Consider the following 13,829-nt stretch of genomic DNA (forward strand, 5'->3'; position numbering starts at 1 on the left):
GCTCTCAGAGGTCTTGAAGAGCTCAGTGGCACCTGGTCTCATAGAGCTCATGCTCTTCAGCCGAGCCAGCCATGAACTTCAGTTGGCTCTGTTCCAACCTCAAGTCGGATAGGTGTCTAGGAGCCTTCGGCGAAGTTGACTCCGAGCACAGAGTTTGATAGATGCTTTATATTCATAAATGGTAGGGGTGTCGTGCCCGCTATGCTCGGCTAGGGCTAGGTCATTGTTGGTGGTTGGTCGTTAGCGGTCATTGTTAGTATTGTTATCGCTAGACCTTGGTTGTTAAGGGTCGGTTGACTCGGCCATGCCTTTATGTGTGTCGTGGTCCTTGGGCCTCAACCATTAGAGATCGATTAAGTCTGTGTGGTATGTGGTAATGGTATCTGCCCAATTGGTTTAGGAGGAAGAGATCCTTTATTTCTCTCAATTCATATTGCATAGTACAAAGGAGGTTCATCCGCCATTAGAATTCGACGACGATTAATAATGTACATGTACATTCTTAAGTTCTTGGTGTTCCGTCTCCTCAGTATCAACCTACCATCGAGGTCTTCCAACTTATATGAGCTCAGACTAAGTACTCTAGTTACCTTATTTAGCCACTCTTAGTTGGGTTCAAGCTTGTCTTCATCGGGTTACAATGACCTTGTGAAGAACAAGGTCTCCTATTTTGAACTCTCTTCGATGGGCCGTAGCATCGTAATACTTGGTCATCTTTTGCTGATGTACTTCCATCCTGATGTGTGTTCAATCTCAAACTTCTTCCAATAAATCGAGCTCGGTCATAGATCCTCGTTGTTCATTTCTTCATTACCAAAGATTTCCAGAGCATCTTTGGTTACAGGAAACGAGGAAATGAAAGATTTCCAATGGATTGAAGGCCTCGGCTCCGAAATCTTTCTACTTATTTATATTTTTCCATCTAGGATCTCACACATTGGGATAGTAGTCAAATTGGGCCTCATAAGTTGGGTTGGGGATTGCAAGTAAATTACATGCTTTAATTTATAGGATTTGCTAGATCACAGGGTTGCTTAACAGGCGGGCTACGAGGTCGTGGGATCGCGAGATTGAAAGACCGATATTTAAGAATCATGAAGAAGTTATGTGGGATCGCAAAGGCACTGTGGGACCAAGATTGAAGAACTATGGACTTTTATACGGGATTGCAACTGACCCCCTAATAAGAATAAACGTCTAGTAATAAAAAATGGGTCAGTGGTTCGACCGTCTGATTTGAATGAATAACTCGTTTTAATTTAAAAAGAAATAAAAAATAAAAATAGTCAAAAGCTGTTGTTTGGGGTCAAACAAGTCGAGTATTTGATTGCTTGAATAGTGGATTATTAATTAAAGTCAACTGCTTTTGGCCAAAGAACAGGTTAAGAGTAAAACAGAACCTACTAATTAAAGTCTTGATGATTTTTAGGACAAACGGTCCAATCATGACTTCAGAAAAACTACTCAAGTGGATTTCTACGGTCGGCATTGTCCACCTTCACAATTATGAATACTACAAAATAACAAGAAGATCTGCAAGGTTGATTTTGGGGGACTACAAGACTTAAACAAACAAACATGATGATGACAACTATTAATGATTCATGTGGTTTAGGTAGACATGCTCACACGCAAGGCATTTGCAAGAAGAAATTTGGGAGTGATCTAGACAGTTGAATCGGCGTTGATCTGGACAGTTGGACCTGTTTAACCCAGAAATCATTCAGGCAATTAGTTCCGTTTTACTCCAAATCCAATTTTTGATAAAAAATCTTTGAACTGGTCAATGATCCATTGATCTGAACTGTTGAACCGTTCAATCTATTCAACTGTTTTTTATTTTAATTGTTCTTTAATTTTTCATCAAAACGGACCATCATTTAAATCAGATAATCAAATCATTAACCCGAAAACCAATGGCCCGAACGATTCCGTTTTTTGATAAACACAGGCAAGGGATTTGGTGAAAGGTGGTAAGTCAACAACGTAACTATTTAATGAACTTCAGTTCTAGAAACATAATATAATGTTGTTGAGACTATTAAATTTGATAAAAGAAAGATGGTATTGTTCACCTCTTAATTTCATGTGTCATCGATTCAACCAATTGAATCAAATGCATGTCAGTTGTTTAGGGAGCCCATAGAGAATAAGAGTTTCATAGTTATGTTGTTAATGGTTTCTATAAATATCTTCTTCATGGGTCTCCATAGGGTCTAAGACCCTATTTATAATGATTTTCGTCTTCTTGATTTCTAGGATTTTCTTCAAATTTTCCTTTTCTTATTATACTATAACAGAGTAGCTTTGATTAAAGGAATAATTGGTCTAGAACAGTCTAATCTGACTCGGGTTTGTGCCGGGTCAGTTGGGTTGATGTATTTATATAAATCCACTGCCTTACACATTAATTCTCACATTATCATTCTAAATAAAATGAACATGTTTGTTAATGGGCACATATAAAAATTGGGGTGGAAATGATATTTTGCAACATTATTTATAAAAGAGTGAATGCCTCTTCTTTTTAGAATTTTCATTGAATGCTTTTTATCCTTCTTGTCCAAATATACAATGGGCATAAACAGGGCATATATGTCATTTACTCTCATTTTAGAAACTACCCACTTATAACTGTCAACCAATTATAAATAATTTTGTTTAAGAGTTAGTGTGCCATGTGCAAATGCACGTACATGTTTACTAATATATTAAAGCACCCTAATCTGTGATTAGTTCTTACTCTCATCATCAAAACCCTGTCTAGAGTTTATTGCGCAAAAGAGTCACCATTGATTGTTCCAAAGCTATACTCACCATTATTCTTTGGTAATTCAATTATTTTCTTCTTTCTTGTGTTTTTTCTTCTTCCATTATTGATTTTTATAGTGATTACATAAGATTATTTTGCAATTGAAACCCCCATAACACTTCTTGTGATGTGGTTGGGGTTAGAAGAGATAGATAGATAGATAGATAGATAAATAGAGAGAGAAAGAGAAAGAGAGAGAGAGAGAGAGAGAGAGAGAGGTGGATCACCTTAGTTGAGTTGCAAAACAAACAGAAGAAGTGTGGTGGCCAAACTTCATTCTGATCCTTTTTGTAGGAAAATAATAGCTCAAGTCTCCGAGACTTTGTCAACAAGCTAGCTGGCACCTTCGATGTGTGTTTCTTTGCAAGCATGATTAAAATCGAATACTTTTGGATGACCTGCAAGTGAGTCACCCCTGGTCTGACATGGCAAAATTTATTGCCAGATGGCAAATCAAAACCATGCATTCATATTGAAGCACATTGTATATTTGTGCGAATTGAATAGGCCAACTGCAAAATTTGGGCTTTTGGAGCTTGGTACATTGCAAACTTCATATGTGACTTTTTGGGAATTTTGAAGGACGAAAATTATTAAGTGGCACATGGTAAGCTAAAAGGGCGAATTTTTCTAAATAATAGGAAAATATATATTTGCCACCTGGACTTTCAAGTTTCAAGGCAATGGTTTCGATCTGCCATGTGGCCAAATGATGTCCAAATTATTAGACCATGCCTACATCCACATGTTAGTACATATCCTTTGTGCTCTTCTTGATGCTATTACATGATGATCTGCCATGTGCTATCTTTTTTTATGTGAGGCGCATTGGTCATACCATGGAGAACTTTGCAGTTTTGTGGGTTTAATCCCATAAATTGCAAGTGTATTAACAAAAACTCAAGAAAACATCTATACACAGCATTTCCTTTTGTAACTATATCTCAACACCTAAACTCATCTTCTTTATGAGCAAAAACATCGTGACTAGGCGTACTGGGTTCTGCAGATGAGAAACCTTGTTCAGCATTGATCCCAAACTCATATTCTGAGAAAATTGTTCTAGGACTTATTTAATTACTCATATTAGATGTAACTTCACCATTCCTTACATCTCTTACATGCCCTTCATCTGGAGATTTCTTCTTGTGGGATGCATGAGCCGAGATGTCTTTCTTTTGATCAAATTGTTTGATCATGGATGCCACTTTTTGCCTCACTGATCCTTCGGATTTTATAATGTCTCTTTGCTCATGAAGGAATATAAAGAAGAATATGAAGAGGGCGAAACTGGAAGAGACTCCAGCAATGAGAAAGAGCCCCCTGAAGCTTTCCATAGTGAGACTATCAGAACTTACAGTGCTTTCTCTTTGCTCTAGACAATCTACTTGCTGCCCAAACGATTCATGCTCAATCTCTGATATTTTAGCCCCCTCAGTTATGTTTAAGATCGCCTGTGACATATCAGCAACTAGTGGAGATCCCTTAGGAAAGGCCTACAAGAGGTAGTGAGGGAAAGAGATTAAAATTTATGTACAGAATTGCATTAACAGAAGCCTTTGAAATTTGTTAGTTACTAGTCTCTGAAAAGATTTTGTTTTGATGTAGATGGGAAAAATATTCTCTAAAGCAGAACTGTAATAGAATCCTTCTTCCAGCAATTCCAAGAGCAGGAGCACTGATTTTAGACCTTTCACAAGAGTCCCTCTACTACATCTTATCAAGTGCTTTAGATTAGCTATGCCACCAAATCACCATTAAACATCCCAACTCCCAACTGGGTAAGTCTGACTAGAAATAAAAGTGATCTAGATCACCTGTTAACATATCAATAATGACCCAAGAATCTTCTACCTAAAAGCTTTTCAGATATGCTATTGCTAGTTGTGAGAAGTGTCAATTTTCAACAAACGAGTACCGTAAAACTAATTTGAAGGGTACCCATTTAACTCTTTAACCAAAAGAAAGAAAGAAAGAAAAAAATCAGAGAGGGAGAGACTTACAAATCCAAAGCCAGCAATCTTATAAGTCCGTCCTGCCATGGTGTACTTATTGCAATATTTGGCAAGGAAGAGCTTAATATAAGGCATCTCATCCACAATTGCAGAAACACCTCCACACCTGCTCCCTTTGCTGAGGGCCTCATGGTACTCTTCAATAGAGCCATAGGCCCTTAGCTTGGATTTATCAACATTCAAGCTCTCCATAAGCCCTGCAACAAAAGACCCCTCCTGGAAGCCAATATATTCTCCATTCTTTATTATATCTTTGATGTCTGTGATGGTAGGTTGCAGTTGTTCCACAGTCAACATTGATGTCAAACTGGCTGTGTAACTAGATGTCAGAACAAGAACAACAAATACCCATATGATCATCACAAACCTTGATAGATTGCTCAGAATCTTCTCTTCTGCAAATAATAAACCAGGTTAATTACCATCTATCTAAATCCAGTGTACTAAATTGGTTCCTTCGTATAAATGCATAGTTAAACTAGTTCAACTTCTACCCCATTACTCTAAATGTTCTTTTTTTTTTTATTTAGGGCAAACTGCTGACCCTCCCCTGAAGTATGGTGATTGCAATAATCTCCCCTGAACTTTTGACACAGTTGCAAGTAGACCCCCTCTGTTAGAATCCTCTAACAAGAGACATGAAAATATCCAAAATACCCGTGCAGTTACTATTGAGGTTGATTTCTAAAGAAGAAACAAATCAAACTTTATAAACAACAAAAAAAAAGAGAATTTAAAGTTGTAGCATTTACCTTTTGATGATTGATATGAAAGGAAAATTTGGAAAATATAATACTTTACTCTACCTTCTCAATAATAAAAAAAATGAAGGGCAAATTTGGAAAATAAATCGATTTTGGGAAAAAGAGATTAAAAGGTTTGGAGTAGCAAAGATTGATGTGAAGAGAAAGTGTGGAAAATAAACATTTTGGTCAAAAATAATTGCATGGGTATTTTGGACACTTTTTGTGCTTCTTGTTAGTGGATTCTAAGAGAAGGGGTCTCTTCCAAATGTGTCCAAAAGTTCAAGAGAGACGATTACAATTACCAAACTTCAGGGGATGTTTTAGCAAACATCAGAAAGTCCAGGGAGGTAATTTACCCTTTTTAATAGCTATGAGATGGTCAAAGGTCTTTTTCCAAATGTGTCCAAAAGTTCAAGGGAGGTGATTACAATACAATTACCAAACTTCATGGGATGTTTTACCAAACATCAGGAAGTCCTGGGAGGTAATTTACCCTTTTTAATAGCTATGAGATGGTCAAATTAATACTAATAAGCACTAAGTAGTCCTTCCATTAAAATGACTCATATTCAAAACTTGAATGACTTGACCTGGGATGACTCCTGAGTTGGGCCCAATGCATTTTGGGAATAGATTGGGCTATAACCTTCCTTAAGCCCATCTTCTGCCCAAGCAAAGTTTGACTTGGCCCACAACCTAGCAAATCAGGCAACTTATAGGAAGACCTTATATTCCTATATGGCATGTTTTGTATAAAGAAGTGGAGAAGAATGTATTACTGTGAGCAAACACAAGCGTTGAGAAAGAGAACCAGAAGATCATCCCAACTTGTCTCTGAGGTGGACCCCTGAAATCTGCATTAATACGGTGCTCAAGAACCCACACAACGAAGCCCGTGAAGATGAGAAGAGCTCCAATTGTAAGCCAAAGGTCCATTTTCAGAGGCTTCAAGAAAATCCACGCGTTCTTCCTCTCATCACCTTTGATTGGCACAACCATTGACACCACAGATTCTGTATAAGGCAAGGTGAAGTCCACGTATAATGATCGGTTTCCTAGAATTGTTAGATCTCCAACTACAGCATCAATTTCCTGTGTTTCAACAACTTAATTACTATTAGTAATACAGATATTATGAGAAGTAGAAGGCCCCGTTTGTTTTTCTGGATTTTGAGAGGGGGGAAGTTGGTCAATGGGATTTTGGTTCCCATTGATTAAGATATCCATGTTCTTTTTTCAGATATATGTGGCGTCCATGAAAAATTTATTTTCCCTATGTATCGCTTATCCCAAGTAAGTGATAGTCATGTAACTCATCTCCCATGTGGGTAAGTAATTTTCCCACCTGGGGGAAATTACCAACACTTAGATGGGAAAATTTGTCCTTTTTAATAACAGATTTTATAGCTAAAATGGTCATCATCTTATTTACGTGAAAAATAAAAGAACATGGGTAAATGAACTTACCCGAGTAAGTGTTTCCTAGGAAATACTTGTGCGCAAGTATTTTCTGGGAAATACTTACCTGGATAAATAACTTCCCAAAAGCAAACGGGGCTGAAGAAGAAGAAGAAAACAGAAAAAAAAAATGCCTGTTTTTAATTCTAAGCACTCACTAACCTTGAGATGTACTTTATAGACTAGGTCGTTGTAACTCAGTGAGCCCGGACCACAAGTCAACTCGAAGGGAAAATACTCATAGTCAATGGAATATGGCAACTGCTTCATTACAGCCTCAAATACACTTATGCAGAAGCCAGTGACATTTGGTGGAGTATTGCTAGAAAGATTTTGCTTCACTTTTACAAATTCAAGGAAACCTTCTTTGATGGGAACCCCAATTCTCATTTTATTTCCATTTGTTGGTATTTCCCAACCCTTTGGCACCTCTTTTCCTTCTCCTGGCCATGTGATATCTCCAAGAATATTCTTCTTACAAGTTGAGAAATTCTTCTTCTGATCATTTGGATTTAATTCCTTAGAGAGCCCATTCCTTGGAGTCCAGAATCCTATTCTTCTCTCCCCTTTTTCTACCACATTTACTATTTCAAAGCCTGGAGATGGTTTCTCTCCATCAATTAGGTGAAATTCTCCACTTAAACCCTTAAATCTAGTCCTCTCAAGTTCTTTAATTAGTTTGTGGCCTACTTGGGAGACCCCAATAGCTGTCAAACCACTTGAATTCTTCCTTGTGTCAAACTTTTTGAATCCTTCTGAATGAAGACTAACTTGCTCCACTGCCATTGCCAGTGCCCCAAAGCTATCATATGCCCATAAGCCAAAAGCATCTAACTGAACTCTATCTAAATGAATTTCAGGATTTTCCTTGTGGAATTTCCTTCTCCATCTTTTTCTGAAGTTCTTGAGATCCCTGGATCTTGGAACATAAGGCTTCACACCCAAAACTCCTTGCATTGAGTCAATGACAGAAGAATCAAGGGAAAACAAGAAATTTGTAAGCCCAGATGTGGTAATCCAACTATTCCCTTTGCTCATCATTCCCACTTCTCTTGCCTTCAAAAATACACGAGAGGCAAGAGAGAGGCTCATATGCACCACATATACTCTGGTTTGTTTGGTCATTAGATTATGAAGTTCTCTCAGAATTTGATCATCCGAGGCCAAAGGAGAGATCACAGATTGGTATGGGACCTTTACATTGATATCTTGTAGGGCATCAGTCAGAAATGGCACAATCCCCCTTCCATAATCTGTGTCTTCATAAATGGGCACCACTTCTCTCCATCCGAAGTGTCGGATAATTGCTAAGATGGGTTGAACTTGAGAAGAGTCACTTGGGGCTGTTCTAACAAAATAAGGAGTTTGGGTGGAGGAAAGGAAAGGGCTTGTGGCAGAGAATGAGATTACTGGCACATGAGTTTTGTTTCCAATATCTGCTACAAAATCAGCCTGTGCAGATGTCTGTGGCCCTAATATAGCTTGCACTCGAACAGTTTTCAACAATTCTATAGCTGCAAAGGAATAGAAAGAGAATGAAAATGAAGTTTGCTTTCTAAGCGTGTATCATGATCAGGGAATTGAAGTTTGCTTTCTAAGCGTGTATCATGAAATTTGCTTTCTAAATCTGTAACAATCTGAAAGAGACAATAATGCCATAATTTGTTTGTAATAAACCTTAATCAATTTATCTTCAACATCAATCATTTATAGAATTCTAAGCACTTTCATTATGCATCATCTTATTATAGTTAATTTCATAAGCAAAAAGTTTCTACCTAGATAAATTTTCAACCATTGGATATTGATCAAGAAGTTAAAGCAGCTTTCCTCATGGAGGCCATAAAACTTCAAATGAACTTGGCCTTGTGGAAATATAATAATTGACATGGATGACAAGCTAGCCTGATCTAGACCATGAGTATGTCAAGTGAGATGGGGTTGGGCTTTATCATGATCCGATTAAGCCTAGCTGGTTTTTGAACTCGAGTTTGAAAACTTATAAAGTGTTTTCTACTCTTGAAGAGGATCTGATGTCCTAAGTTTGCGTGTTTTTGTTTTCTGTATTTTATGAAAATGGTGTTGTTGAACAAGACTTGCTCAAGAATGAAAAAAATATATATTTGTAGTACAAATCCACATACTTAAAAGAAAGAGTTTACTGAGGATGCTTTAATTTTTCTGCAATTTTTGGATTAGTATTTAAGGTCAAAGTATGCCGAGTTGACTGGTGGGGTCTATAATGCTCGTTTTTTGATGAAATTTGGCATCGGGTGGTTTTTTGACCTCCTAAATCTGTTCATGTGGGCCCTATATCTAGTTACTACTACAACTTTTTGGTTTAAGGGGTCGATTTAGGGGTTTTATGATCTAGTTTTTTGTTGTAGTCTTCGTATAAAAGACATATAGGGATGGGAATTTTGTGGGAATTTTTTGGTATCTGACCCGTTCCGACCTTAATAGAATCCGTTTATCAAAACCTTGTAGGATTTGGGCTTTGATTTTAGGGTATCCAATACCCGATACCCAGGATGAATAAATATGAACCTACTATATTATATAACATGCACAAATTTATAAATTCTAAGTACTAAGATAATTATTCTATTATTAATATTTTATTTGTATAAATTTTTTGTGACTAATATCATCATTTGATGTAAATTTGAATTTGATAGATTGTTTATTTCATTTAGTTATAAAATTCTAATTTTAAATATTATTCCTTTTAATTTATAGTTGGAATTGTTAATCATATACATGTATTGACTGTTTTGATGAATACAAAAGTTAATAAATTTTATTTTATTTCATTAAATAACACAAAAGATGACTAGTGTTAAGAGATTTGCCGCTATCATTAATTAATATGGGTTCAAGTCACATTATAAGCATTAAGAAACTCTTTTTTAGTAGAAAACATCTGGTCAAAGGGTGGATTTAACGGGTTTGGGACAGGATGGGCTTGGAAAATTGAAGGGAAAAGTTAGACGGATTATTGTTTATTTGTCAATTGTTTTTTCAGATTTTATATCTTTTCCATATCAGTCGAACCCTCTTAGTACTGATGGGCATACTTAACAGGAAAGGATTTATAAGCATCAAAAGCATTAATGTAATACTTTAAGTTAGTCATAAGTTCATTTACCCATTAATGTAATACCTTGGTTATAGCTTCTTAGTTTGATGAACTATATTCACTGTTCTCTTATATAAACTACATAAATTGAAATAATATTGTACTACACTTGTTAGTACTTAGTACTGAAAGACTTTTGGACTTTGGACTGAAATATATTGTAGGTCGTCAATATACTAGGTTTTCTCAATTTATATTAAGATCTAGTTTGAGGTTGTACAGAGATTTATATCATGTCTATAGGTTCTTGATTGTAGAGATCCTTTTGTGAGACAAGGAAAGGATCAAAAGACTAATACAACAAGAAGACGTAAATGGGCTTTCACACAACAATACTAATACAAGAAGAAGAAGAAGAAGAAGAAGAAGAAGAAGAACCTTCAGATGCAGCTTCCACTATGTCATTTTTTGAATCCCTTACATGAAGCTTTAGCCTTGTCTTATGATTATGATAAGTGGCATAGAAATCAGATATCGCCATCTCGATGCAGCTTAAGCCCACCTTCCCAGTCCATGTATCCAAATCTAGAATAACCCCTACATCGATGGTTTCCATTGTATTATTTGGAACGACAAACTCTTCTGCACACAGCTTCAGAGAGAGAATGAAGAGGAGTAGAAGATGGAGGAAGATTGTGTTTTCCTTCTCCATTCTGGAGCTCTGAGACCATTATCAATTGGGTTGATGTTAAAGAGGTCAAGCTAGCTCAAAGCTTCATATTAATCCTTGTCTTTTATATATACGGCAGAGTAAATTAAACACCGTCTAATACGCCAAGGAGACCGATCGAACATGAATGTTGATTCAAACTTTGAACAGGCACCGTCTTTCGTGAAATGGGGAACTCCATTTTCCACAACCATTGGATACATGTCAAATCTTGACCTTTCTCTACGAATTAATTCTGATGATTTATGGAGAACCAGAGCTGGAGTCGGGGGTCTGTGTGCCCACACGTAAGACAATTCCTCTGTCAATGAAGATTGAATTCAGAAGATGTGGAATTGTCGGTGCTTATTAGCCTGCAGAAACTACAATAGAAGAAGACATATAGATATTAGACAACACTTTTTTTAATACTGATGCTATATTTTTCTTTGTTCATTTACCTGGTAAACCGTAGGAGAGTGAGCAGTATTTGGTGGGTTTTCCATTTCTCCCATAGACCGTGGAGGGTGATCTGACTTTTACCGATGAATTCTAGATATACGCGGGATCTATTTGGTTGGACTGATTCTTGTTTTCTTTTCTACATCTTAATACTGTAACTTGTCTAGCTAGTTTACCTTTTGTTTGCTCTTGAAAACTTATTACATGATGATCTAAGGTTAAAAAGTTGAAAGTTGTTATATACGTAGGATTCCAAAAACTGTGTTCATCTTCTTATAGATCTATCCATTGTTTTTAAAACGGGATTGGACCAAACGGTCCGTTTTACTCCAAAACCACTTTTTGGCCAAAAACCGTTTGCTGACTAAGGTGGTCGACCTGAAAACCGGACCCCTGAATGGTTAATAATTTGCCCTTAACGGCATTTTAAACCATTATAGAATTTAGAGTCTGTTTGGTTTTAAGGAATATGTGCTTCTGAGAAAACTACGAAGAGAATAATAATTAAGACAAAATTATAAAAACCATAAGAAAGGGATAAATGAAAACAGCAGAACTCAGAGAAGGAGAAGAACTTTTAGTGGGAGAAATTCTTTCTCATAAAAAACATATACGAGAGGGGCCAAAGGTTACAATATATATACAAGTTTGGGACAGAAAAATAGTAAGTAAAAGAAAAAAGAAAGTCTAACAATAGTAAGTAAAGGAAAAGGAAAGTCTAACAAGATATTGTACACCTCCATAATTCAGAGGATATTATACACTTTCCTAATTATACACCTTCCTAAATCAGAGGATATTATTCACTTTCCTAATACTCCCCCTCAAGTTGGAGCATGAAGGTCTGAAATGCCCAACTTGCATAGGAGAAATTGAAATTGTCGCTTGCCAAGACCTTTAGTGAACAAATCCGCTAACTGTAAATGTGATGGAAGGTAGCGTGGTAAAATTTTGCCAGAAAGCAGCTTCTCACGTACAAAATGGCAATCTACTTCGATATGTTTAGTCCTCTCATGGAAAACGGGATTGCTTGCAATGTGTAAAGCTGCATTGTTGTCACAGAAAAGACTAGTGGCTCTTGATTGCGATGTTAATAATTCACTCAATAGTCTCCGCAACCAGACTACTTCACTAGTAGCCATGGCCATGGCTCTATATTCTGCTTCTGCCGAGGATCTAGACATTGTGGGCTATTTCTTCCTCCTCCAAAGAATAGGAGAAAAACCAAGTTGGAAGTACAAACCCGTTACTGATTTTCTAGTCAAAGGGCAACTTGCCCAATCTGCACCGCAGTATCCTCGCAATACCATATCCTTCTCACTATTTAGCAATATACCTTGCCCTAGGCATTCCTTGAGATATCTCAAAACGCGCATCAGGTCGTTCCAATGTTCAACTCGGGGTTGTTGGACGAATTGGCTAAGCACATGCACAGCATAAGTAATGTCGGGCCTCGTGATTGTCAGGTACAATAGTCATCCCACCAATCTTTGGTACTGATTTGGATCAGAATGAAAATCCCCATTGTCGTACCACAAATGATGATTTTGCTCAATTGGGGTGTCTATGGGATTGCATCCAGTTAGTCCTGTTTCTTTCAAAATGTCCAGAACAAACTTGCGTTGATTCAGAAACAACCCAGTAGTGGACCGAGCTACTTCTATTCCAAGGAAATATTTCAAATTTCCTAAGTCCTTTATCTTGAAACAACTGTTGAAATACGCCTTGAACTCTGCACACATTTCTGAACTGTTTCCAGCTAGTATAATGTCATCAACATACACCAAGAGACCAAGAAAGATGTTTCCCTTTCTGTATATGAAGAGAGTGCTTTCCGCAGTGGATTGCTTGAAACCATACTCACGCAAGGAATCTGTCAACTTTGCGAACCAGTTTCTAGAGGTTGTTTTAGGCCGTATAGAGACTTTTGTAACCTGCATACTGCATTTGGCTTTTTGGAGCTAAAGCCTGGTGGGAGCTTCATGTAAATTTCTTCTTTGAGGTCACCATGCAGAAACGCATTGTTTACATCCATTTGATGAAGTTCCCATCCCTTTGCTACTGCCATTGCTAAAAAGACATGAACAGATACATGCTTTGTTATTGGAGCGAAAGTCTCTGTATAATCCTCTCCCCATCTTTGAGTGAAACCTTGTACAACCAACCTTGCCTTGAAACGTTCAACGCTTCCATCCAATTTGTACTTAATTTTGTAGACCCATTTGCATCCAACCACTTTCTTCCCTGGAGGTAAACTCACAATTTCCCATGTTTTGTTTTCTTCCAGGGCCTTAACTTCTTTGTCCATTGCCTCAATCCATCGTTCATCTTTGACTGCCTGTGTATAACTGGTTGGCTCATCAGGAGAATCGATGGCCGCTAAGAAAGCTTTATGAGTTGGACTAAATTTACTATAGCAAATGTAGTGTGTTAGAGAATGGGCCTTACCTGCGGCCGCCTTTCGGACTGAGTTCACGTTGGATGGTGGTAGCAATGCGTCACACAGTCTCTTAAATATCTAGGGCGTTTTCTTTCTCGTTGAGGTCGC

At 37.3% G+C, this 13,829-nt stretch overlaps 1 protein-coding gene across 1 annotated transcript; it reads right to left on the reverse strand.

Annotated features, from left to right (window-relative positions):
* Nucleotides 1–3,677: 3,677 nt before the first annotated feature.
* Nucleotides 3,678–11,375, reverse strand: LOC148843689 (glutamate receptor 2.8-like). Its single transcript, XM_088959862.1, has 6 exons — nucleotides 11,281–11,375; nucleotides 10,549–11,202; nucleotides 7,194–8,545; nucleotides 6,353–6,665; nucleotides 4,816–5,222; nucleotides 3,678–4,308 (listed from the first exon to the last, which is right to left on the reverse strand). Exons 2-6 carry the CDS (start codon nucleotides 10,820–10,822, stop codon nucleotides 3,886–3,888), a joined length of 2,769 nt encoding a protein of 922 aa, XP_088815988.1. The 5' UTR covers nucleotides 10,823–11,202; nucleotides 11,281–11,375; the 3' UTR covers nucleotides 3,678–3,885.
* Between the last annotated feature and the right edge of the window lie 2,454 nt (nucleotides 11,376–13,829).

The sequence above is a fragment of the Nelumbo lutea genome, chromosome 8, assembly GCF_056320005.1.
Source record: "Nelumbo lutea isolate HS-2025 chromosome 8, American lotus-T2T, whole genome shotgun sequence".
In the NCBI taxonomy this organism is placed as follows: Eukaryota; Viridiplantae; Streptophyta; class Magnoliopsida; order Proteales; family Nelumbonaceae; genus Nelumbo; species Nelumbo lutea.

Coding starts and splice junctions, on each gene's coding strand:
- LOC148843689 (XM_088959862.1), bottom strand. CDS start 10,822: ATGGAGAAGGAAAACACAATCTTCCTCCATCTTCTACTCCTCTTCATT. Junction 8,546..10,548: donor AGTGGAAGCTGCATCTGAAG/GTTCTTCTTCTT, acceptor ATTCCTTTGCAG/CTATAGAATTGTTGAAAACT. Junction 6,666..7,193: donor TCTATAAAGTACATCTCAAG/GTTAGTGAGTGC, acceptor GTTGAAACACAG/GAAATTGATGCTGTAGTTGG.